Below are 27,424 nucleotides of genomic sequence, written 5' to 3'. Positions count from 1 at the left end.
GTGTTGACGTCGTCGCAGTACGACACTTGCTCGGTGGTGGAGGCCGGTGACTACAGGCGAAGCTTCGGCGGCGTAGAAGTAGGGAGGCTGATATTGATCCTTCCACGACAACGTGTGCATGGATGGTGACGGTGATGGCGGCAACGCCCTGCATCTTGCCCCTATCCGACCCCTACACCCCGTCCCTGGCCGCCCCGGCCGCCCTTCTTTTTGTCGGCTACGCCGTCCTTTGCCTTCGCTTTGAGGCGACGGGCTTACTGTGTCACCGAGTTGATCTACCGGACGTCCATCTTTTCCGGATCCTCCACCTTCGTTGTCTCCGGTAGCTTTTTATACGGGTCCGTGCGGCGACAAGAGCGAGAAGCGCGGGAAGGGCGGATGGCCGCGGTGATGAGTGGGGAGATGGGGAAATAGGGGTGGCACCTCAAAAGTACGAGTGCGGGCTCCACCTTTGTTTTGGGTGCGCCAAGGGTGTTGGAGTCCTATATAGCCGAGGTTCATACCCCCAATTTGTTTGCTTCCATTTTACAAAAAAACATACATGTTGACTCGTCTGCGGACAAATATATCCCCGCATTGATTGGCTTGCAGCGTCCAGATGCTTGCGGACGTTTTGAGGGCCCGTAGTCCCACGTGATGTCTGTTGTATCTGAGATCGACATCCCACAATTGTCGAGAGGTCGAACCGATATTCAGTGATTTTAACAGAGTGCTTTGAGAGTGACGAACTTACATTTCTTCAGAGTTCAAGGATCCGATGCTCACACTGTCTCTCCCAATAAGTTCTCCCAAGGGCAGCTGAGGTCGCAAGGAACAGCCGCTTTCGCGAAGAGGATGAAAGTAAAACTACGATTGGGACTTTCTTCCACACATCTATTTCTATATGTAGGTGTGTATGGGTGGGCACGGATGTATTTTACCCTCACGCTATTTCTACTAGAAGTCTTTTACGCATAGAGTAAATTGCACAAAACCACCATTTTAAAGGCTAGGTTTGCAAAAAACACTATAATATTTTTTTTCAGAAAACAACATGTCTACGGTAATCTTTTTCAAAAATCACTGATCGACGGATCTTGCGCTGTTAAGTAAGATTATGACAGATAGGTCCCATTTTTTGCTGACATGGCATAACATTTTACCCAAGACAACGTTACACGGTAAAAAAACTAAAACACCCGCAAGTTTTCTCCCATGTGTTGCCCAGGCCCTTCCCATGTCCTGCCACACAGTCAGCCGCCTCAATGGCGCCGGCCACCACCATCCGCCAGCCACGCCGTGCTCACCTCCCTGCCCCACCGCGCTCCAGCCTCTGCGAGCCGCGCCCGCCTCTGCTCAACCGTGCCACCGCCGCCATGCACCGTCCAGGAGGGTAAGGGCCCACCTCGAGCAGGCCCCAACGCTCCCTGCGCCCCTCGAGATGAGCTGCAGACGGCGGTTCCCGCACGCGCTCCAGGCGTCGCACCTCCGGCGAGGGATGCCGCGCTGCTATGTCGCCCCGTTCTGCCCCCAGCGCCGCCACATCCGGATCCGGCGAGGGAGGCTGCGCCACCGCCCCGATTTGGCCTCCGCGAAGAGACGCCCATCGACGGTTGCCGGATCCGGCGAGGTATGCCAAGCCGCCGCCCCGATTGGCCTCCAGCACGAGGAGGCGCCCAGCGCCGGCTGCCGGATCCGACGAGGGATGTCGTCGCTGCCCCGATTTGGCCTCCTGCACGAGGAGGTGCCCAGCGCAGGCTGCGATGACCGCCCCAACCTGTGGCGAGGATCTGATTGCATTTTTTCTTTTTTGCTTTAGGGGTGTCTATGTAAAATGTGTGTACTAGTTTGTAAAATTGGATTAGAATTGACTTAGCATGAAATGTTACACCACATAGGCAAAAAGGAGCCCCAACTGTCATAAGCGTGCTTAACCGAGCCAAATCCGCCGATCAGTGGTTTTTGCAAAAAGATTACTGAAGACATGATGTTTTCTGCAAAAAGAAATGTATTGTAATGTTTTTCGCAAACCTAGCCTTTAAAGCGGTGGTTTTATGCAATTTACTCCTTACGCATGCACTGCACGTACGTCAGTAAAAAATGTCAGGTAAAAACTCAACTATCCTCCGTCGAGCTGAAGAATAATTTACATTGTTTGACTCCTTGCTGTCATCCAAAATTGAACCACCGTGTTCACCTAGACATACAGCAGATTTATTACCACGTAGGAGGGTTGAATTCCCGTCGGTAAAACAAAAATAACAAGGTACCGCTAATGCTAATTGCCGCCTGTTCACGTTACCTACTCAGAAGTCAGTCAGTATCACGTTGGACAACTCAAGCTGCATGCGTCCAACGTATCCTCTGCGTCTAATTAAAGTTCACGAGAGCACTACTACTATTTAATTAAGCTGTGGATTCTCCTATCCTACCTAGTAGACTCATAGATCGCCAAGGCCTATATAAACCAGAGGGAACTTGATTAGTCCCACCCATCTCATCATCACAATTCTCTGCATCCAGAGCACAATTCAAGACAAAGCAGAAGCTACACACATAGTACTATAGAGGACACTGTACACATGGCTCCTCGCGCTCTCTTTTGGATTAGTGTTTCCCTGCTTGTCTTCTTGGCTTCCTGGTCATGCGTTGCGGCCATGGACGCACGGGCACCCAGTACCGGGGACCCGGCGGATGGGTTCACTGCGGTGAGGCTCAGCGAAAGCAACTTCGCGCTGCAGCGCCCGTTCGACGAGTCCAGCGGTGCACGCTACAGCTTCGACGGCACCGTGCGGAAGCTCTGGGTGCTCTCCTCTGACAAGCCACATGCCCGCCAGAGTCATACCAAACCAAGAACTGAGATCAGGATGGCAGTAAGTTAATTACCATGTCATTAGTCATTACTCATTTACTATGTATTCAAGATTTAGTTTCCTTACTGATTGCTTTTGCTACTCTCTTCTTCGTACCTGCAGGGCTACGACTACAGCTCCGGCGTGGCAGTTCGAGGCCTACGGGTACGTCCCCTCCGGCACCACGGGAGTATGTATCATGCAGGTGTTTGGCGCCGGCGAGGCCGCCAGCACGCTCATGCTGCACGTCTACGATGGCGCACTGCGGTACTACAACCGGCAGCTCGTCGAGGATGCCATCTATGACAGATGGTTCCGGCTGAACGTAGTCCACGACGTCGATGCATCGACACTCACCGTGTACATCGACGGCGAGCAGAAGTTGCACGTCCAGGGCCGCGGCGGCCACTCGCACTACTTCAAGTTCGGCGTGTACGGGCAGCGCCAGGAGTCCAGCCGCATGGAGTCCCGCTGGAAGTACGTCAAAATCCTCAAGAAAGATTAGAATTATTTGTGTGTTTATGTATGTTGATGGAGTGACTATGTTTGTACTGTTTATGCATGGAGTTCAGTAGTACGTATTTTTTTTAGGATAGTACATATTTATTTATTATCATGTATATACGAGGATGTGTATTTTATAAGTATATGTGTGCAATATTTTTTTTGCAGGTGTGTGCAATATTCTTTGTAATGTACATTCTATTATTTTGACCATATGTACATTCTATTACTTGTTATGTGTGAATGAGGTTCTTCTTCGAAAAGCTGGAGTAGAAACCAATCAAGAATTCAAGATAAAAACATTTTTAGCGTTATCCTTGAAAGTGATAACCAATCGAGTGACGCACCACGTTCAAAAGCGAATCAGGTCCAGCGTGCACCACGCATCAGTGAGAGTGTCAGATGATACAGGAGCTTCGGTGCTCCCGTGATACGAGCTCCCCAATGGCTGCAGGTAGAGCTCTTGCTACTTTGTAAAATGATCCTCCATGAATCTTCGATATGCGCGCAAGTCCAGGAGCTAGGCCATGAACCCTTGGATCTCTGATCCAACGGCTCGCGGTAGCTCATATCAGGGGAGCACCTAAAACATCCCCCCCCCCCCACGCACCATGTAGTACACAACAATTCAGTACACACCATCCAGACATCACCCGTCACTCAAAATTAAACCAGTACTGGTGTTCTCTTTCTCACATTAGACCATGTTATAGCTGAGCCAATCAAAATGAACTGCAATGAAAATGAATTTTCATACTCCCTTTATTCTGTAATGTAGTGCGCCTGCACTTTTTGAATTTAAGTTTGACCATAAATTTAACCAACATGGGCGACCGTTGCGAGAGCTTCAATGGTATAATTTTGCTCCCACAGCAGTCGTCCACGTTGGTTAAATTTATGATGAAACTTAAATCTCGAAAGATGTCGGCGCACTACATTACGGAATGAAGAGAGTACAAATGAAGAATCAAGTACTTGGTGAACCATCCATGTCAATACCATGTTCTCTAGCCAAAGCATCAACCGTAAAATTCCTAGTTACTGGCCAGAAAACTTGATATTACAATTAAATTTCATTATTTCATGAGTGCAACAATATAAGAAAGGGTGCCATATGTCACAAATACGAAGAGAATCACAAGCATCGATAAATAATCAGTTGCAACCACACCCATATATCATACTATCAAAGTAGCAAACACGAATCAAACAAACATGATGAAAGTGACTAGATAAAATTCTCGTGTGTCCTCAAGAACGCTTTGCGTATTATAAAAAACTGTTCCGGCCCGTCCTTTGCTACAAAAAGGATTGGACTACCTTGCTACACCAAAAACTCGCTTCATATAACAGTAGGTCATGGAAATTAGGAAGATGCATGAATCATTGTCTCGCTTCATATAAAATGTCTTGTTCATGAATAAAACCAAAAATGTATTTGTTATAAACCATGGACAAGTATAGTTAAATTATAATAATGGCTTGACTTCTCTAATGAAATTAGGAGAATACATACACAGAACATTGCAAATCACTTAGCCTTTTAACAACTGAACACATTCAAGTACTATACAAATGGCAAGAGTAAAAGGATTATGACCCAATCGAGCATAAGTAACAAGAGTAGAATGCATACATATTCCTCCTTGTGGACACATTGACATTATGGGACGATTCTTGCGAATAAAATCAAACCACGCAAGGAAAGTTTTTAATTTTACCATGATTAGCCCCCAGAACCCACTACTTCATTAGCATTATAGCTTCTTTAAACCAAGACCGCAAATCCGTCGATCAGTGTTATTTGCAAAAAGATGACGGTAGACATGATGCTTTCTGCAACAAAAAATACTTCTATAACATAGTGTTTTCTGCTAATTTAGTCTTTAAAGTGATGCTTTTGTGCAATTTATTCTGTTTGGATAAGCAACCCGAGACGAGTTCAGACCATACATACTCCAGAAGCTTTAGATTTTTTTCAAAACTATAACTTTTTGTGCAGCAAATTCGGAAACTATAGCACTAAACGCGAAAAAATCAAAACTATGACCCCGTCGGCCTCGCGCTGGCCGAAGAGGTTGTTTTCGGCCCGGGTTTGGCCGAAAATGACTTTTCGTCCAGGCTTTGACCGAAGTAAGGCTCGGCTGGGCCGAAGAGGTGGTGTCGGTGGCGGGCCGGCCGAAAATCGTAGCTTCGGCCCACGCGCGGCCGAAGTGGGCTCTTTTCGGCCAGCTGGCGGCCGAAAAGCTCTTCGGCCAGGAGTTGACCGAAGAGTTCGGGATAAGGCTCGCCAGGCCGTCTCCTTCCTCTGGCTGCTCGCACTCTGTTTCCTCCTCTCTCTCTCTCGTTCTTCTCTGTAACCTCACAAGCCCGCGCCGATCTCCACCACTTTGCACCCATTTTCACATCCAAGACACAGAATAGATAGATCATACCATTCTCCAACAGCCTACGGTGTTTTTTTGGGGTATGGGATAGTTTTTTCTGCGTTTGGAGGGAGGAGCCATGATGGGGTGGAGAAGGTGTGGTTGGGAAGGAGGTGGTGGTGAGGAGGAGGAGCTGCTGTGGACGAGGAGGTGCGGCTTGGGGGGTGACCGGAGTTGAGCCTCCGGTCGTCGAGGGGGCGGCGCTGCCGTTGTCCTGTGGTGCAAGTACTCCGCGAGGTGGCCGGTGCCGCTGAGTGAAAGAGAGGAGCAAGAAGCTAGGGACACACACTTCGAAGGTATAACCATGCCATCACAAACTTTCTCTAAATTGTATATTTTAATTAGTTTAGATAAGTCATATTGTGAAGTGCAGTGTTAATATATTTGTGGAGGCATTTTAGTGCATAGTTAGTGTAACGGGTAATATTAGTCTTTGTTGTGATTAATGAGAGGATGACAATGTCTGACAGGTGAAAATGTCTGAATCAGTAAATCTGACAGTTTACTACGGCACTGGTAATGTTCGATATAATGAGTTGGGGGTTGATCTTAGCGAGTTTAAAAATGGCGTCATGACACTAGCTGACCCGGACAGACTGGACATTAGACAGTTGAAGTACTGGTTGACAACTAGTTTCGGTCTGGGTCCTGAAGTATGTTCCGTCAGTATTCATGCATTGTGGACCAAATCCTGTAAAAATGTCAAGTGGGAGTTGATGCTGGTAGATAGGAGCCAGCATTGGTTTTCCCTGTTAAGACGCTACCGAGACCGAAGAATCCACCCATATGCACTTGTGCAACCTGTGCCGAAGGAGGAGAATACCGTACAACTCCACAGGGGGTATGAACCCGGCCAAGGTAGTGAAGTGGCTAACGAGATTGTTTTATCCGGGTCACAGCCACAAGATGTGGATGCTAGCCAACCCGAGAAAGAGTCAGACTATGTGCCACACAATGTTTGTGGTCCTGATACTGGGCAGAGTAGCCAATTGATAATATTAGCTGGTTCTGGTTTTGCTGATGGGGATGAGGAAGGGGATGAAATGCAGAGGGTGATGGAGGAAGAGGACGAGGATGGATTGGTGGAGGAACTGGATTCTGAAAATTCTGAGGATGAAGTTGAGGTACCGATTCCTTCTGCATGGGAGCAGGACATATCCACCGGCCTTACGGTGAACGATGGCCATGAGACTCTATGGCAGTATAATCTGAACCAAGTACAAATAGGGGCTATGTTTGATACAAAGAAAAAATTGAAGTATGCGGTGATAAAGTGGGCTATGTCTACGCAGAGGGTTTTCAAGACACACATATCAAGTCCAACAAACTATACCGTGAAATGTGTTGTAACAGGTTGTCCTAGGAAGGTGCACGGGCAAGTGCCGAAGTATGACATCCACTGGGTTGTCACCATTGTCGTCCCACATAATTGTGTGAGGACGAACCTGCTGGTCAAGCATCCGAACCTGACTTCAAGTCTCATTGCGCAACTCATGTATACTGAGATAGTAGAGAAGAAAGATATGGAAGCAAAACACATCCAGACAGCAGTGAAGGTCAGATGGAGTTATGTCATTCCTTATGGGAAGGCTTGGAGGGCTAAGCAGAAGGCTATGGAGGAAAGGTTTGGGACGTTCTTCGACTCATATGATAATGTTGTCCGTCTCCTGGGCATACTGAAGGAGAGGAATCCCGGCACTTATGTGAACGTACAACACATGAGGTTGCTGAGTATACCAGATTTCAAGGTGTTGAAACGAGTGTTCTTATCTTTTGCTATGTGCATCGAAGCTTTCCGGCATTGTCCTCCTGTTATGTTTGTGGATGGTACATTCCTGACCGGTCAGTATAGAGGGCAAATCCTGACTGCTATTGGTGTGGACGGGAACAATCAAATCATCCCACTTGCCATGGCATTTGTGGAGGGTGAGAACTTTCTCAGCTGGGTATGGTTCTTCCGCCAAGTGAAAATTGCCATCGTGAAGGACCGACCAAACGTGTGTGTCATTCATGACAGACATGCTGGTATATTGAAGGCCGTGAAGACACTTCGTAATCCAGCAGATGACGAACCAACACCTTGGAGGGACTTGCAGAGCCGGTGGTGCATGCGCCATCTTGGGGCTAATTTTTTCTCACAGTTCAAGAACAAGCGGTTGATGAACTTGTTCAAAAAATTATGCAAGCAGAGCCAGCAGCGGAAATACGAATTTATTTGGTAAAAACTAGATGAGTTTACTAAGAAGCGGGTCCGTGCGAGGAAGAAAATGGAAGAAGATCAGGTTAAATTAGCAGCACTCATCGCGGAGCTAGAGGAGCCAGTTGGTCTTTGTGACTTGCCAGCAATTGACCCTCCTAATACTAAGAGAAAGAAGGGAAGGGCAATAAAGAATTTTTCTGAGTGGATAAAGAAAGAGCCTCCAATGAATTGGTCTTTGCTGCATGACACACATGGAGCTAGGTATGGCCACATGACAACCAATCTTGTAGAGGTGTATAACTTTGTGCTGAGAGGGAATAGAGCATTGCCACTCACAGCTATTGTGGAGGCTGTATTCCATGGCACTTTGAGATATTTCAGAGAAAGGCACGAGTTAGCAAAGAAGCATATTGAAGATAATCAGAACACACCTTATTGTAGCCGTGTCATGGAATACATGGCAAAGAAGATAGAGAAAGTAAAGAAGCACACTGTCAGACTAATAGGGAATCAAGAAAGGAGGTATGAGGTTCAGCTTCCTACCGATGGTTTTGGTTCTGGAAATGAGGTGAAGACACACGAGGTAAAAATTGGAACAGAATTTTATCCAACGTGTGAGTGTACATGCAACAAACCGAAGTTGTTGCACCTACCTTGCTCTCATGTGTTGGCTGCCTGTGGCCAGATTCAGTTGGATGCTATATCCTTCGTGTCCCCATACTATTTAAAAGAGGCAGTGCTCAACACCTGGACAGGCGAGATGACAGGGTTTAGAGTCGTCGGCAATTTCAACAAGGTAAACGACGGTGAGAGAGTATACATCCCGCATCCAGACCTTCGGCGAACAAGTAGGGGCAGACGAAAGGCCCGTCGCATCCGGAACGATATGGACCAGTCTGAAGCTGGTGGAGCAACCAGATAATGTTTGTTATGCGCGGCCTATGGGCATAGGATGAAATATTGTCCCAACCTGAACAAAGATGGTGCTTCCGCATCGACGAGTGCTTCCACATCGACGGCTGCGACAACAGGAGCAAAAGGCGGACGTGGTCGTGGCAGTCGAGGCCAAAGGGGCGGACGAGGAAGAAATAACTCACAAGCTATATAATGTGTCGTAGTGGGTTTTAATATGTAATATGTCAGGACTATGTTTTAATTTGTAATATGTGAGGACTATGTTTTAATTTGTAATATGTCAGGACTATGTTTTAATATGTAATATGTCAGGACTATGTTTTAATTCATAATATGTCAGGACTATGTTATAATTTGTAATATGTCGTACTATGTTTTATTTGCACCTGAGATTTGTTGTTTGAATTGCAGATATGTCTTCGTATCCGTTGCTTAATGGTAACATCGAAAGCACCGGGGCGCCCTTACGGAAGCGGGCAACAACTTAGACGTGTTGGCCACTCGTACCCCAAAGACTAACTGGCTGATACACGATTCATGGGTTGATAGGTATGTGTGCATATAATGGAGACCATATAATTACTTACTATGTTTGACATACTTTTCATAACCGCTAACAATCTCTTTATTTTGTAGGTTAAGTTGGGCTGGACTTCTACCCTTGGCACGGCTGGTTGAGGGTACATTGGATGAGTGGATTGATGGTCCGGACTTAGATGAGGCAGGTGAACCATTGCAGTTACACAAGAGGCAAGTGAAACGATATTCTTACGACAAGTCACTCCTTACCTGCTTAGTAGATAGATGGAGACCAGAGACACATACGTTTCACTTTCCTTGGGGAGAGATGGCGCCTACTTTACAGGATGTGTCTTACTTGTTGGGATTACCTCTGGCCGGTGCTGCCATAGGTCACTTAGAGGCAGAATCTGGGTGGCAAGCAGCGATGCAGACCCGTTTTTTGGCCGCGGTCCCGACTGCTAGGGCCATAGACAACGATCCTCATGGACCTCTTTTTAGATGGTTGAGCCAGTTTCAGGTAACCATCACGGCCACTTAAACAAATGTTGTTTTTTAGTTGTCCGATGTTCATACAATTATTACGTTTCTATGTAGATTGTCTCGTTAGGACATCCCGACGTTCAGTTGTCGGAGGCACAGATTGACCGGTCCCTAGAGGCATATATTCTTTGGTTGTTCGGCAAGACAATGTTTACGGAGAACCACGTGACCACTGTCAATGCACGACTCATCGGTATTGCACGAGAGATAGCTGACGCACGTTGCCCTGCGGATATTTTACAGAGGAGTTTTGGTTCTGCTGTGTTAGCGGCTACGTACAGAGGCCTGTGCAAAGCTTGCTTGTTGAAGTCTAGAAAATCTAGTCTTGTTGGATGTCCATTATTGTTGCAGCTCTGGTCATACGAGAGATTCCCTATTGGACGACCCTATGTCTATGTTGATAAACCTTTTGGTTTGGAGGACTTAGCTGGGACTTATGTGCCTGCTATCGGTGACTTACCTACTATGAGATCTGTTTGGACACGGCGAGAGGTACTTTTATATTAAGTAACAATTAATTCAATTATTTCTTGCCATTCAATAGTATTACTAATGCTTATTTGTTGTCATGCACAGAGACAGTTTGCGCATACTCAGGTTAGGGGATGCTACCCGTCCTTCATGGCGCAGTTTGATAGTTTGCACGAGGATCAAGTTATTTGGGATCCATACTCGCCTCAGGCTATATCATCGAGGTACCCAGTTGGGATTTTTGGATTGTGCACTAGAGATCGGCACTTTTGGATGACCAAGGCCAAGTTGGTGTTCGACGTGACGGTTAGGAGATGTCTCTTCATAGGGTGATGAGATAGTTCGGTCTATATCAACAGCCTGAGATTCCAGATATTCCATACTTGCCAGACCACGTGCACAAGTAAGTACTAATACTATTTTAGTTGGCAGCTCTGCATTCATAATATACCTAATCATGTATCGCGCATGTCAATCTCAGGGACAGTCGCCTAGGAGGAAACAAGTCCATGGATTATTGGCTTGAGAGCATTACCCCTTACGTTGACGAATGGACTACCGTTGCGACAAATATCTGGGGTGAGGTTCGTCCCTTTAACTGGGAAATGTTCAGGTTGTATCTGCAGCGTTACCGGCATACAACGAGGATCTACTTGGTTCCATTAGCTGCTCCTGATCAGATCGAAGCCCCTCTCACCAGCGATATGTACCCAACTAACCAGACACCACGCGGTAAATGCATTGGTTCTCATATGTTAAGTCTTTTGTTAATCTGTACATATTCGCTTGGTTGTCTATTCGTGGTGTCTATCATACAACGAGGATATAATTGGTTCACTCTTTGTGTACAGGGTGACTTGACACTACAGGCGCGAGAGGAGGTTTCCGCTTTAATGCGGCGCTTTCAGAGGGGAGAAACTATCCCACCGCGAGAGGGCGTCTCATGGTTGAGGCGTCTTGATGACAACCTATGCGGGATTTACGCAGCTGTTATGTGTAGATGGACTTCGGATGTTGCACTTCCTCCTCCAGCACATCGTCCGCCATGTCCCTCTGTACAGCATTCAAAACCACGACCCTCCGTGCATCGTTCAGAACCACGCCCCTTTGTGCACCGTGCAGAACCCCATCCTTCACAGCCAGGGAGATCTTCCTGGCATGAGCCACCTCCTTCACAGCCAGGGATCTCTTCCTGGCATGAGCCACCTCCTTCACAGCCAGGGAGATATTCCTAGCATGAGCCACCTCCTTCACAGCCAGGGAGCTCTTCCTAGTATGAGCCACCTCCTTCACAGCCAGGGAGATCTTCCTGGCATGAGCCACCTCCTTCACAGCCAAGGAGCTCTTCCTGGCATGAGCCACCTCCTTCACAGCTAGGGAGCTCTTCCTGGCATGGACCACCTCCTTCACAGCTAGGGAGCGCTTACTGGCATCAGCAGATGAATCTAGGTAACACTACTCACTACATTCTTTTGAACAGTGTAGTAATCGTTCTTGCATTCTCAGCAGTCACTGATGCTTACTGGTGGTGCTTCGTTCATGCATTTGTATCAATTTTACTTTACCGCAGGCGGCAACCAGTCGCAACCGTTCATGCATTCAGAGCAGTCACCGATCCTTAGTGGTGGTGCTTCGTACTTTGAGGGCGACCGCGAGGATGATGACCAAGCTACAAACATTTATGGCTTCTCGCAGACAGTGTTTCACACTCCACCACCACCACCGACGCAGGAGACACAGACCGTGACAGACGAGGTTAACTATGGTCGTGGTTATCACGAGCCTCGTCCACCGCCTCAGCGCTTATCGCCTTCCGGTCCTCGCCCGAGGAAGACCCGGACTCGTCGTCGTCCCCCGCAGTGATATGCTTATCTATCTATGTATGACTCATTATCTATGTTAGTTTCAGACTATTCGCAGCTGTGTGTCAGTATTTATGTATGAGACATGCTTCATGTATGTGTTACTATCGCACTTGTTTCTATGTGATCAGGAGACATATATTGTTTTATGTATGCGAGAGACATATTACTATTAATTCGCATTCTTATTCCAGTTACATTTCCAAATAGACTACAACCGATAATTAAGATACAAGTACATTTGAATTAAACGGTGCGGCTGAACTTGTGCAATACATTTTACATACTACAAAATGAAATTCAGATAGAACATAATTCCCTACAATAATACAATACAAACTAATAATGCAAATACATCTGAATGAAACGGTATAACTGGAATACATCTTACATACTACATGAAGTCATCATCGTCATCCTCCGTTGATGCAGCCCTCTTGCCCTTCGACGATGCGCTCCTCTTGCCCTTCATCGATGCAGAACTCTTGCCCTTGGTCGATACAGAACTCTTGCCCTTCGCGGATGCAGAACTCTTTCCTTTGGACGATGCAGAACTCTTGCCCTTCGACGATGCAGAACCCGGAAGCGGCGGCATGAAGATATCATCGTCATCCTCGCTCTCCTCAGTCCATAAAAATGGATGCTTTTCTGCAGTCCTTCTGAAAGTTTCACTCTTCGGCTCCACCACCTTCTTCCACCTTTTATGCAACCTAAGAAGTTCTTGACGTACCTCCTCATAGGTCCTTTCAGGCCACCCAGACCTACGTAATTGGTGAGCCAACTCATTCATTATGGTGTCACTACCCGTGAGTTCGTCCCATGGAACTATCCTATTGTCCATCCTGAAATCGGTAGCTAGACTCAGCAGAGTGCTGCTCATCTCAGGGTGAAAACTACGATCGAATGGATAATGGGACATCTCGACTACACTACACTGGAATGCTTATCCACCTCCGCCTGAAGGGGTTTTTATAGATATAGAGGAGAAAACGACGGGAAAGAATAACTGCGGTATGGCGGGAAAGGGTTGGCGGGAAGGGATTGGCGGGCAAATAAGGCGGGAAGGGATTGGCGGGAAAATAAGGCGGGAACGGATTTGCGGGAAAATAAGGCGGGAAGGGATTGGCGGGAAATGGGTGGCGGGAAGGGGTGGGCGGGAAACGGGTGGCGACAAAATACATTTCAGCATGAGTCATGCAACTTCGGCCTAGGATTGACCAAAAAGTGACTTTTCGGCCTAGACTTGACCAAAAAGTCTATTTCGGCCTAGAGTTGACCAAAAAGTGCCTTTTCGGCCAGGGGATAGCCGAAAACTATACTTGAGCCTAAGTGTGGCCGAAAAGTACTACTTCGGCCTAACTGTGGCCGAAAAGTATTACTTCGGCCAAAGAATGGCCGACGGGCTACTAGTTTTGGTTTTTTTTGCATTACTCCTATAGTTTCCGAAATTGCTATAAAAAATAACATAGTTTTGAAAAAAAATCGAAGCTTTACCCATACATACATACTCCAGAAGCTTCTCCCATCTACTACACCTTCATCCAGCGAGTCGCTCCTTCTCTCCGTGCCTCTCGAACCATCGCTCTGACGTCGACGCCGCAAACCCTTCCTGATTTATTGCCCCCATCGTTCCAGCCCCTTCGCCATTTTTCCCACCTCGCCGACGCCGAGACCCCAACACCAATTCCCAACCGTGCGATTCTCAACTGCAGTCCCAGCCGATCCCATCCGAGCTAGCTCTCCCGTTCCAATCAATGGCGGACCTCTTCTTCGGGGGAAGCCCCTTCCGGCGGCTCCTCTACGCCCGCCCCTTGGCCTCCGCCACGGCGGCCATGGACTGGGTGGAGACCCCGACCTCCCACGTCCTCCGGATCAACGTCCCGGGGCTGGGCAAGGACGACGTCAAGGTCCAGGTGGAGGACGGCAACGTGCTCAGCGTCAGGGGCGCGGCGAAGGAGAAGGGGAAGGAGGGAAACGAGGAAGAGGCAGTGTGGCACGTGGCGGAGCGCGGGAAGCCGGAGTTCGCGCGGGAGGTGGCGCTGCCGGAGCACGTCAGGGTGGAGCAGATCAGGGCCAGCGTCGACAACGGCGTGCTCACCGTCGTCGTGCCCAAGGAGCCCGCTCCGGCACGGCCCCGGACCAGGCCCATCGCGGTCTCCAGCAAGCTGTGAGGCCGCCATGGACTGGGTTCAGGAATACTGTTACTGCGCTGTCGGTGTGTATACGAGCGGTGTGCGTTTCACTTGTGAAGTTGTGATCTGAATCAAGTAATCTGATGAATATCGTGTGATGCGGAAGCGTGATCGTGTATGCTTGCTTATGATAAACTGAAACATTTGGGTAGTAATAAAGTTACGGAAATGATAAAATTGATCTCGTCGCGACACTGCAGAAATTTTGATTTCTCTGGGTTCACTGGAATGTGAGCCCCGTGGCGCGGAGCTTGTCGGCGACGATCTCGTCCATGCGGCGCGCCATCTCCGGCGTCATGTGGTTCACCCAGTCGCCGGCCACGCCCTTCCGGAAGAGGGCCTTGCGAGGGAACTTGAGGCCGTCCATGTACCCATTCCTGTTCACCTCCTGGTTCTTCAGGCTCTCGAGGCTGCAGAGCTCGACGATGCCGCGGACGACGCCGGCCTCCTCCGCCTGGGAGAACGGCATGCCAACGAACCGCGCGAGCTTTCTCACGTTCTCGGCGGGGTCCCGCAGCAGCTCCTCGTACCTCAAGAAGAGCACGTTCTCCGGGCCCGACTCGCTCGCGCGCCAGTACCCGAGGATGTGGTCCCAGAACGGCCCGTACGGGTTGGCGCCGCCGCAGATGGACTCGAAGGTGTCGGCGAAAGAGAGCTCCGGGTGTATGCTGCGGCGGAAATGCCATAGCGAGACGGCGGTGTCCTTTGGCTCCCTGCAGATGTACACGACCCTGCAGCCGCCGGCGCGCGGCAGCATCGTCTGCGGCATGTGCGTATACATGAGGCGCGGGGACGGGAGCGCGTCGAGCCTGGCCTCCCGGCCGCCTCCGGCGAGGAGAGCGTCCAGAAAAGGCACGCACTGGTGCGGGCTGAGGCGGAGGAGTGGGTGGTCGGCGCCGGCGGGCGGGTAAGAGCGGCGCGCCATCGTGGCGAACGCCAGGGCGTTGAGCCACGTCGTGCCGCACTTGGGCAGGCTGGCGATGATGACGTCGTTGGGGCGGGGTACGAAGCGGCGATGGAGGCCGATGGCCGCCGGCACGAATGACTCCGGCAGCCAGAAGCCCTGGTAGCAGCGGAGCATGCGCTGGGAGTTGGTGCTGCCGGCCACCAGCTTGCTCGGCAGCGCCGATACCAGGACATCGCCGTCGTCTTTCGAATACCTCTCCGCCGGCATGGTGGTGACCAGGTCGACGTTGTCCACGACAACATCCTTGAACGGGACAGGGCCTGCCGGAGCACTAGCTGCGTTGGTCGCCATGGATTGGAGTTGGAGCTGAACTACCGAGTATCAACACCAAAAACTAGTGTTGAGGACAGGTGGTTGATAAGGTCTCTGCAACCGCAACTACCGAGTATCAACACCAAAAACTAGTGTTGAGGACAGGTGGTTGATAAGGTCTGTGCAACCGCAGCGGTGACATGCTCTATATCATTGTGACCCGAGCAGAATGTTCCGAGCGCGGATCGCGCGTCATTAAAAATAAATGGAATGTGATTCCGCTACCGATTCCTTTGCACTTTGATGATTTTCCTTGGGGTTTGTTTTTTGTTACTTTACCTAGTAGGAGATGGCAAATCTTGCAATTTTTTGCCGCCAAAAGTTTCTTCTTTCCTAAAAAAAGAGAAGAAATTGCCGTTTCTGAGGAAATTGTCAACAAGTAGAGTAGTAGACTCGACATCTAAAACGTTCGTAAATGACATGTCTATTTGCGAATGTTCGCAGATAATTGATGTTTATTTTAAAAAAAGGCGTTGCAGCCCAACCCAAAATAATGTACTCTCTCCGTTCTAAATTTTTTGTTTTAGATTTGTCTAGATACGGATGTATCTAATATTAAAATATGACTTGATCAAATACCATGTAGGTTTCTTAATACTAAAATTCTAGCATGACAGTGCAAGTCGGAGTGAAACCTAGAATTCTAGCATGAATTTTAGTATTATTACAGCCCAACCCAGAATAATGTACTCCCTCCGGTGCAAGTAGAATGGCGGGGCCAGCTTGAAAGTTATGTCTGCACAGTCCGTTGTTCTCCAGCCTAGGTGTCACTGATCTCCAATATGGAGATTCCGTGATCTTCTTTAAACTAAGCCACCGGTGTTTGGTAATCTGAAACATAGAAGAGACTGATTAATGATGCAAATAATCTTTTCTCTTGATAGTTAAGGCAAAATAGGTATGTGTCAAGCTTGATGTATAATTATAAATATATTTTTCTTCTTTTTCTAGTGACATTATGATTGCTCACTCACATGTCTACACTAAAAATATCCATGCTTGCAAATATTCACAGCTTCTAGAACCTAATCTTTTAAATCACAAGGAAGATAGCCAACTGTTTTGGGATTAAATGAACTAAGTAATATAGTGATCTTTCACAATTCGCTAAAAGCTTGGCCAGTAGCAAGGATTATATAGATTTTAGAGGGCAACACATTTAATAAACGTGCAAAAACAACTACAACTTTTTACATAAAAAGAGTGTATAAGTTCACACCATTTGCATTGCATTTGCTAAATCCTAAAGGAAGTAGATTTTAGAAGAAAAAAAAGATAAGAGATCTTCAATCAAGTAGAGAAAAACGAATGGTTAATTAATCTGCTAGAAGATTAAAATGATTAGGACACGTTTGTGTATAGTTATATATTACAAATTGTCAGTGGAATACTAACAACATAAAAGATCATGGCAAAAACACAATCCTGGAGTAGGATGGTGAGGCTAACAATTATACTTGCATATCCAATTGTTAGAGCATCTTCAACAGGCGCCGGTCGCGCCGCGCGTAAAAAATACATATGCCGCGCGCGCATCGGCTGGTTTGGCGCGGCGCGCAGCGCTGGCTCCAACGGCTGTGCTAAAATGCAGTGCGCGCGTCGCTTCAGCAGCGCGCCAAAATGCTGTGCGCGCGACCCGCCGGTGCATTGCATATGGCATTTTTCAACACAAAATGATGAACATTTTCAACACAATAAAAATTTCACACAAACAAGTTGATGAAGTTCATGCCCACAAGTTTAAAATCATGCACACAAGTTCATCCAACCAAGTTCAAAATGCAAATCAAGTTCAATACACAAAGGAAAGACACATCATTCCTTGTCCTCGTCCTCGTCTTCGTCCTCGTCCTCATCTTCGGAAGACGATTCTTCCGCCTTCGAAGATGAATCTTCCTCCCTCTCGCGCACCGCATCACGTGAAGCTCCGATGGTGTTGGCAAGATCTTCAACGGCATCTTCATGGGAATGTGTGCGAGGAGGCTCATCGAAAGACATTCCGTCCATGGCGGCCGGAGGTGCACCCATGCCTCCCATGAGAGAAGCAAAACTCATGCCTCCCATCGTGGCCATAGCGTCGGGGGGTGCTCCAAAGCCAGCCATGCCTCCTATTGCACCTAAATCGCCCACGGTACCTCCGAAGCCACCCATGGCACCCATGGCGCCGAGGCCACCGCCACCCATGGCGCCGAGGCCACCGCCATCCATTGCACGAACCATGGCTCTTTTTTGGATCAAGACTTCTTGTTGGGCAAGATTGACATACTCCTTTTGCACCGCATTGAGGTTAGTTGTGTCCAAGAAGAACAAGTGCTTCTCCCATTCCAACAACCTAGTTCGCTCCTCATTGCTCACATTCCTCTCCTCCAAAGCCACCTTCCTCTCCTCGGCCGCCACCCTCCTCTCCTCGGCCGCCAACCTCCTTTCCTCGGGTCGGCGCCGGCGCGACGCCACCCGCCGCCGAGGTCATCCGCGGCGGCATGAAGAGGCCGCGCGCGAGGCCGCTCGTCGAAGGAGCTCCGGCGGCGGCGAGGCCAACGCCACTCGGGCTAGGGTTTGTGGCGGCGGCGGCGACGGGGGCGGGGGGGGGGGGGGGGGTCGCGGCTATAGGACGGGGTGAGCGGGGTGCCGGCGCGTGCGTCCATGGGTGCGGATCGCCGGCGCTGGCGCGCGCGGGGCTTTGGAGGGGGAGAAGAAGAGCGCGCAGCGTGAGCGTCGAGTGTGCCGCGTGCGGAAGCGGGCGCCGCAAATACACCGCGCGAGGTACCGCTTCCACGCGCGCGCCCAACTTCTTATACCGCGCGTGTGGCTATTGCGCGCCCACTGGAGCCATCCGCCGGGTTGCGCGCGCGCTAAAACGGGCGATTTTACGACGCGACGCCTGTTTAACACGCCTGTTGGAGATGCTCTTAGAAAGTGTGCTTCTAGCCAACCTAGGAGACGCATGCATTGGTGCATGAAGAATGCACTCAACGTTAGAGAGGTAGTAGACGTCCCTAGGGCCCCTCCTCACCTACTAACCGTTGTGGCTTTGCAACGGCATGCGTAAAGACGTTCAACCCAGCCTGCTGGAGCTCCGGGATGCCTTCCACTGCCTCGACGTTGGATAGGTTCTCCATATTTAAAACCTGGAAAACGTCGTAGTGACCCAAACTGCCAGCGTCCATGTCCAGGCTGTTGGATTTAGTCCCGCATCGGTTGTGGAGGCATAACACAATTTATAAGGGCGGGAGTGTCTGATGCGGCTTGAAGCTACGTCGGTATTTTCTTAAAGAGAAATGGATGATGCAGCACAACGGTTGTAGATATTTTCCTCAGATATGAAACTAAGATTATCGAACTAGGAGAACCAAGCAACACAACATAAACAGCACCCACACATAGATAACAAATCCTCGCAACCTGACGTGTTAAAGAGGGCTGTCAATCCCTTCCGGGTATAGCGCCTCAAGATAGGCAAACGGATGTGAGATAAATTGTAGTAGATTGATAGATTGAACGCCAAATAAAATAAATAAGAATAAATTGCAGCAAGGTATTTTTGTATTTTTCGTTTAATAGATCTGAAAATAAAAGTAAAGGAAAATAAATCGCAAAGACAAATAATATGAGAAAGAGACTTGGGGGCGTATGTTTCACTAGTGGCTTCTCTCGAGAAAAATAGCAAACGGTGGGTGAACAAATTACTGTTGGGCAATTGATAGAACTTCAAGTAATCATGACGATATCCAGACAATGATCATTACATAGGCATCACGTCCAAGATTAGTAGATCGACTCCTGCCTGCATCTATTACTATTACTCGCCTGCATCTACTACTATTACTCTACACATCGACTGCTATCCAGCATGCATCTAGTGTATTAAGTTCATGAAGAAACGAGGTAATGCAATAAGAATGATGACATGATGTAGACAAGATCTATCTATCTAGAGATAGACCCCATTGTTTTATCCTTAGTAGCAACGATACATACGTGTCGGTTCCCCTTCTGTCACTGGGATCAAGCACGATAAGATCGAACCCACTACAAAGCACCTCTTCCCATTGCAAAATAAATAGATCTAGTTGGCCAAACAAATCGAAAAAGAAATACGAGGCTATAAGAGATCATGCATAAAATAGATCAAAGAAACTCAAATACTTTCATGGATATAAAAAGATAGATCTGATCATAAACCCAAAGTTCATTGATCCCAACAAACACACCACAAAAGAGTTACATCATATGGATCTCCAAGAGACCATCGTATTGAGAATTCAAAGAGAGAGAGAGAGAGAGAGAGAGAGAGAGAAAGCCATCTAGCTACTAACTACGGACCCAAAGGTCTAAAAGAACTACTCACGCATCATCGGAGAGGCACCAATGGAGGTGGTGAACCCCATCCGAGATGGTGTCTAGATTGGATCTGGTGGTTCTGGACTCTGCGGCGGATGGATGAATATTTCGTCGACTCCCCTAGGGTTTTGGGAATATTGGGGCATTTATAGAGTAAATAGGCGGTCCGGGAGGCACCCTAGGTGGGCACAACCCACCAGGGCACGCCTGGGCCTCCTGGCGCGCCCCGATGGGTTGTTCTCTCCTCGGAGCACCCCCAGGCGCAGCCAGGGCCCATTATGTGTCTTCTGGTCCATAAAAAAATCTCCGTAAAGTTTCGTGGCATTTGGACTCCGTTTGGTATTGATTTTCCGCGATGTAAAAAATCATGGAAAAAACAGCAACAGGCACTTGGCACTATGTCAATAAGTTAGTATCAAAAAATGAAATAAAATGACTATAAAATGATTATAAAACATTCAAGATTGATAATATACCAACATGGAACAATAAAAAAATTATAGTTAACATAGCATATAAAGTATGAAAACATCAAAAGAAGGGGTTGAAGTACTTACCCAGCTACAATTTTGAGAGGAGGAAGGAGGTGTCACGTGATAATTCGAATCGGACGGATTAAGAGGTTGTCGGAAATAGCCTGCCTTGGGATAAGAAGTGTCAGAAGTGGGTGAGACCTCAGACCGGCGCTTTCGAACTGGGGTGTCTGGTAAACCGGCCGAAGTGACCTTTTGGCCGCTGTGCCGGGTTGTGCGGCGAGCCTCATGCTGCTGCGTCTTCAAAATAAATGTTCGATCCAAGTGAGCAAGAGGATGAGAAAAGCTTACTTTCCAGACCGCTTTCATGGATTTTTTGTGTTGGCATAGAGTCTGAACCAGAGGAAAGGATAATTACCTCTGCATCGTCAGCTTGGCTGCCCTCAACGTCCTCCAGATAAGTATCATTGTCAATGAGATGCATGAAAAGTGAATCAAGTTCTACCTCAACTTCCGGTTCATCCGGGTCGTCATCCAGTTCCATACTGATGCGTTCAGGTGCCTTCCGCTTTGTGGTTTTCTTGACGGCTTTTGTTTCAGGACGGGAAGGCTTTGCCACCTTCTCTTGAGGCTTCTTCTTACAGAACAGATCATCACCCTGTTTAAAAATAAGCAGAAGGGTATTCAAAGATTGGATAGTATAAAGATATCAAGTGTAAAGCGGAAGAACAATGCTTACAGCAGGCGGTTTGTTTTTCGTGTAAAAAGGGTCTAATCCGGTTTGGCGGTAGACAGCTTCCGACTCGTTCAGTATTTTCTTGACAGCTTCAGTAACTTCTTCATCTGTTAGCTGAATATTGAGATGACGTTGGGAGTCTTCTACTTCACCAGTATACTCACACATTAAGCCGGAGCGGCGACTTAACGGCAAGATGCTCCAAGATATCCAACAATGGACAAAGTCTACGCCTGTTAAATTGTTGGCCAAGAAGGCTCTCAGCTTGGCGAGTTGAGGTGCATACGGGGCATGTTCCTGGGCACTTAGGCGTTGTGGAAGTGGATGAGTATTGGCAAGCCCGTGGGCACGGTAACCCGGCAGAGGATTCTCATCTTCAGGGGAGGTATCTTTACAGTAGAACCAAGTTTGGTTCCACTCTTTGGGGTGACTGTGCAGCTTGGCATGAGGAAATTCAACCTCTTTCCTTTTTTGAATGGAGACGCCACCAAGTTTAGTATTGGGTCCGTCTACAAATTCAGTGCGCCGGTTCATATGGAAGAAATCCCGGAACAGCTCCACAGTTGGCACTTCTTGTAGGTACACTTCACAGAAAACTTGAAAGTTGCATATATTGGATACCGAGTTGGATCCAATATCTTGAGGGTGGAGTTGAAAGCTGGCAAGCACATCTCGGAAAAACTTTGACCCGGGCGGTTTGAAACCACGGCCTATGTGGTCAACAAACACCACTACCTCACCCTGCTTAGGGGTGGGAGGATTTTCCGGCCCAGGAACTCGCCAACGGATCTCATTCTTCTTTGGTAAGGTGCCGATCTTAACCATTCCATTCAGTTGCTCCTGTGTGACCCGGGAGGGAGCCCAGTTGCAGGAATAAAACTGCTTGGCCATTGCAAGTGAAAGGCTGGAAAGAAATGCCGGTTTAACAATTCATTCATAGTGGTGTATAAGGTGCAACAGAATAAAGGAATTCAAGTATGTAAGATTGGTAAACCGGAGGATGATATAATTATGAACGACAAGGTGATAAGTGGAAAAAGAGATATACACATATTATTAAACCGGAGTATGACAACAGAGATAAAGGGATTTCCGGTTTACAAGGGGACTAATGGTATGTGATAGATTGCTTTCTACAAAGCTAAACCACCTATGTGATAAAGAAGATAGAGATCTAAGGCAAGAACGACTAGGTAAGGTAAAACAGGTTTCATAAGATTACATGGAAATTTTGGATCTGCCGTAAGACAGGAAAAGCAAAAAGATTTAGACCTAAAAAGGTTGGTCCCAAAGCGGTTCACAAAGGTCTAGATCAGTTTTTATGCGCATAAGGGTTTGTTGTGATAGCAGAAGATAAGGAATGCTATAGCTATTACACGGAATACATCAAGCTTGAGGTTTTTATCCATGGACTAAGGAGGAACAGGGAAAAACAGTGCCGGAGCTTCGATGAACTTTGATGAACACTGAAACCCTAGGTAGATCTACAAATGAGGAAAGGGAAGGACTTACAGCGGCTGTTGAAGCAGCGGAGGTACGCCGCGGCTCTCTGGTGCGACCAGGTCGATGCAGTGGCCAACGCAGAACCGAAAGCGAAGCTCGGCGACGGCGGCGGTGCCCGGGTGCAGGGGTGTCGCAAGGAGGAAGAGGAAGCGAGGAGACAGAGGGGAAAAAGGAAATGACCCTTGGCCCTATTTATAAGGTAAAGGGGGAGGTGACAGGTGCGAGAATCGAGGAGCCCGAATACTGGTTACCGAGCAGGGGCGGCCGCCTTGATTGTCGGAGGAAATGAAGGTGGGATGTATCATTTTTAAATAACAAAGTGACGTCATGGCGATTTAACATGATCCTGGAGTATGACGTCACGACGGTTTACAAGATCAAGGTGAAGATGCAAGGGAAGAATTTTTCTAAGTGTTGAAGATTGACATGAACAAGTTCAAATCAATCTGGGGCCTAATGTTGGGGATATTACTACTGGATGTAAACCGGTCAGGAGTAGCCGGATTAACTCCATGAATATTAGAAGCCCATGAAGACGTAAGGATGGTAGCGCTTTACGAAGGCCCAAGGCCCAAAGGCGAGTTAAGGCCTGTAGATGTAAACTGACTTTCCCATATAACTTGCATTGTAAGATAGGAAGGATAGAGACCGAGCCGTACGCGTTTATGATCCGGCCTCGGGACTCTGTAAACCGGCGGGCATCAACCTGTGTATATAAAGGGACGACCCGACAGTGGTTTAGGGACAACACACAACAAATCGAGAGCCAGGCAAAGAGGATTCGCTCCCTGGTCATCGAAACCCAGTAATACCAAACACACCTAGACGTAGGCTTTTACCTTCATCAAAGGGGCCGAACTAGTATAAAAACCCTCGTGTCCCTTGTCCGGTTTAACCCCTTTAAGCTAACCCGTAGCGATGGCTCCATGACTAAGTCCTTTCATGAGGACATCTGCCATGACAAACCCACGACACACGGTACCGAAGAGGCTAGCAATGATGGAAGGTGAGAGTGCGTATAATCCATGGACTCAACATTAGTCGTAAAGAACTCACATACTTATTGCAAAAATCTACAAGTCATCAAAACCAAGCACTACGTGCATGCTCCTAGGGGGATAGATTGGTAGGAAAAGACCATCGCTCGTCCCCGACCGCCGCTCATAAGGAAAGCAATCAAAGAACACCTCATGCTTCAAATTTGTCACACAACGTTTACCATACGTGCATGCTACGGGACTTCCAAACTTCAACACAAGTATTTCTCAATTTCACAATTACTCAACTAGCACACCTCTAATATTACCACCTTTATATCTCAAAACAACTATCAAGCATCCAACTTCTCTTACTATTTAAAATTTATAACCAAAGCAAATTACCATGATGATCTAAAGGACTCTCAAAATAATATAAGTGAAGCATGAGAGATCAATTATTTCTATAAAATAGAACCACCGCCATGCTCTAAAAGATATAAGCGAAGCACTAGAGCAAAATTATCTCGCTCAAAAGATATAAGTGAAGCACATAGAGTATTCTAATAAATTCCAATTCATGTGTGTCTCTCCCAAAAGGTGTGTACATCAAGGATGATTGTGGTAAACTAAAAATCAAAGATTCAAATCATACAAGACGCTCTAAGCAAAACACATATCATGTGGTGAATAAAAATATAGCTCCAAGTACAGTTACCGATTGACGAAGACGAAAGAGGGGATGCCTTCCGGGGCATCCCCAAGCTTAGGCTTTTGGCTGTCCTTGGATTTTACCTTGGGGTGCCTTGGTCATCTCCAAGCTTAGGCTCTTGTCTCTCCATGTTCCATAATCCATCAAATCTTTACCCAAAACTTGAAAACTTCACAACACAAAACTTAAAAGAAAATCTCCTGAGCTCCGTTAGTAAAAGAAAGCAAACCACCACTTCAAGGTACTGTAATGAACTCATTATTTATTTATATTTGTCTGAAACCTACTGTATTCCAACTTCTCTATGGTTCATAAACTCTATTACTAGCCATAGATTCATCAAGATAAGCAAACAACACACGAAAAACAGAATCTGTCAAAAACAGAATAGTCTGTAGTAATCTGTAGGTTTTGAATACTTCTTGAACCCCAAAAATTCTAAAATAAATTTCTGGACGTGAGTAATTTATCTATTAATCATCTTCAAGAAGAATTAACTAAATAGCACTCTCCAGTAAAAAAATGGCAGCAATTATCGTGAGCGCTAAAGTTTCTGTTTTTTACAGCAAGATCACAAAGACTTTCCCCAAGTCTTCCCAAAGGTTGTACTTGGCACAAACACTAATTAAAATCATAAAACCACATCTAAACAGAGGCTAGATGAATTATTATTACTAAAAAGAATCAAAAAATAAGAAAAAAATAAAATTGGGTTGCCTCCCAACAAGCGCTATCGTTTAACGCCCCTAGCTAGGCATAAAAGCAAGGATATATCTAGGTATTATCATCTTTGGTATGCAATCCATAAGTGGCTCTCATAATATATTCATAAGGTAATTTAATTTTCTTTCTAGGAACGTGTTCCATGCCATTCCTTAACGGAAATTGGAATCTAATATTCCCATCTTTATATCAATAATTGCACCAATCGTTCTAAGGAATGGTATACCAAGAATATTAGGACATCAAGGATTGCAATCTATATCAAGGATAATGAAATCTACGGGCACATAATTCCTATTTGCAACAATAAGAACATCATTAATTCTTCCCATAGGTTTCTTAATGGTGGAATCCGCAAGATGCAAGTTTAAAGAACAATCATCAAGTTCACAGAAACCTAGCAAATCACACAAAGTTTTAGGAATCGTGGAAACACTAGCAGCCAAATCACATAAAGCATAGCATTAATGATCTTTAATCTTAATTTTAATAGAAGGTTCCCACTCATCATGAAGTTTTCTAGGGATAGAAACTTCCAATTCAAGATTTTCCTCATAGGATTGCATTAAAGCATCAACGATATGTTTAGTAAAAGCTTTGTTTTGACTATAAGCATGCGGAGAATTTAGTACGGATTGCAATAAGGAAATACAATCTACTAAAGAACAATTATCATAATTAAATTACTTGAAATCCAAGATAGTGGGTTCATTTCTATTTAAAGTTTTGACCTCTCCCATCCCACTTTTATCAATTTTTGCAGATCTAAAAAGTCTGAATCATTGGGACGCCTTCTAACTAAAGTTGACTCATCTCCAGTCCCATCATTATCAAGATTCATATTGCAAAACAAAGATTTAATAGGGGACACATCAATAACTTTTAGATCTTCATCCTTATTACCATCAAGTTCTTCCGGTTTGGCGGCCATCTTATTAACTAAGGTGTCCTGCTTATCCGAAATTTGGGCTATTAAGTTTTCAAGATGAGCGAACTGAGATTTCAAACCATAAAATTCTTTAGACATATCATCGAGCTCTTTATTCATGTACCCTATAAAACTTTTTTGTTCTTTAAGCTCGTTTCTGAAGAAATTATTATGCTCAAACTGCAAGGACATAAAACTTCTAACGTTGTTTTCAATTTCTTCCAACCTTCTAAGGTGAAGATCAAAACGTTTTGGTAAGGCCATCGCGGCAAACAATCTAACACACAAGCAAGAAAAAGGCAAACAAAAAGAGGCGAACTAGAGAAGAGAAGGGGAACGAAAAAAGGGCGAATAAAACGGCAAGGGTGAAGTGGGGAAGAGGAAAATGAGAGGCAAATGGTAAATAATGTAATGCGACGGATAAGAGTTTGTGATGGGTACTTGGTATGTCTCGACTTGTGCGTGGACTCCCCGACAACGGTGCCAGAAATCCTTCTTGCTACCTCTTGAGCACTGCATTGGTTTCCCCTTGAAGAGGAATGGGTGATGCAACAAAGTAGCGTAAGTATTTCCCCCAGTTTTTGACAACCAAGGTATCAATCCAGTAGGAGGCCACACACAAGTCCCTCGTACCTACACAAACAAATAAGAACCTCACAACCAACACGATAAAGGGGTTGTCAATTCCTTCACGGTCACTTACGGGAGTGAGATCTGATAGAGATGATAAAATAAGATTTTTGGTATTTTTATGATAAAGATTGCAAAATAAAAGGTAATTGAAATAGCTTGTTGACGGAAGATTAATATAATGGAGAATAGACCCGGGGGCCATAGGTTTCACTAGTGGCTTCTCTCAAGATAGAATAAGTATTACGGTGGGTGAACAAATTACTGTCGAGCAATTGATAGAAAAGCGAATAATTATGAGAATATCTAGGCATGATCATGTATATAGGCATCACGTCCGTGACAAGTAGACTGACTCCTGCCTGCATCTACTACTATTACTCCACACATCGACCGCTATCCAGCATGCATCTAGAGTGTTAAGTTCATAAGAACAGAGTAACACATTAGGTAAGATGACATGATGTAGAGGGATAAACTCAAGCAATATGATATAAACCCCATCTTTTTATCCTCTATGGCAACAATACAATACGTGTCGTTTCCCTTTCTGTCACTAGGATCGAGCACCGCAATATTTAACCCAAAGCTAAGCACTTCTCCCATTGCAAGAAAGATCAATCTAGTAGGCCAAACCAAACTGATAATTCAAAGAGACT

At 46.6% G+C, this 27,424-nt stretch overlaps 2 protein-coding genes and 1 pseudogene across 2 annotated transcripts; 2 read left to right on the top strand and 1 right to left on the bottom strand.

Moving 5' to 3' along the window:
* The first annotated feature begins 2,659 nt into the window (after window positions 1–2,659).
* LOC125518601 (citrate-binding protein-like) lies at window positions 2,660–3,457 on the top strand. Its single transcript, XM_087536331.1, has 2 exons — window positions 2,660–2,852; window positions 2,955–3,457. The coding sequence occupies exons 1-2, from the start codon at window positions 2,806–2,808 to the stop codon at window positions 3,334–3,336; spliced, it is 429 nt and encodes a 142-aa protein (XP_087392457.1). The 5' UTR covers window positions 2,660–2,805; the 3' UTR covers window positions 3,337–3,457.
* A 10,392-nt stretch (window positions 3,458–13,849) lies between these two features.
* Window positions 13,850–14,561, top strand: LOC125524936 (HSP20-like chaperones superfamily protein). The gene has a single exon (XM_048689965.2). It carries the CDS (start codon window positions 14,026–14,028, stop codon window positions 14,440–14,442), a length of 417 nt encoding a protein of 138 aa, XP_048545922.2. The 5' UTR covers window positions 13,850–14,025; the 3' UTR covers window positions 14,443–14,561.
* A 57-nt stretch (window positions 14,562–14,618) lies between these two features.
* Window positions 14,619–15,910, bottom strand: LOC125524935 (cytosolic sulfotransferase 5 pseudogene; annotated as a pseudogene).
* Between the last annotated feature and the right edge of the window lie 11,514 nt (window positions 15,911–27,424).

Source organism: Triticum urartu, chromosome 7A (genome assembly GCF_056163025.1).
Source record: "Triticum urartu cultivar PI428250 chromosome 7A, HENAU_Tu73, whole genome shotgun sequence".
Taxonomy (NCBI): Eukaryota; Viridiplantae; Streptophyta; class Magnoliopsida; order Poales; family Poaceae; genus Triticum; species Triticum urartu.
This window is presented reverse-complemented; position numbering and strand designations above follow the sequence as displayed.

Excerpts from the sequence above, each read along its gene's own strand:
- LOC125524936 (XM_048689965.2), top strand. The coding sequence starts at position 14,026 with ATGGCGGACCTCTTCTTCGGGGGAAGCCCCTTCCGGCGGCTCCTCTAC.
- LOC125518601 (XM_087536331.1), top strand. The coding sequence starts at position 2,806 with ATGCCCGCCAGAGTCATACCAAACCAAGAACTGAGATCAGGATGGCA. Across the intron at positions 2,853-2,954 it reads GAACTGAGATCAGGATGGCA|GGCTACGACTACAGCTCCGG; the intron begins GTAAGTTAATTA and ends TCGTACCTGCAG.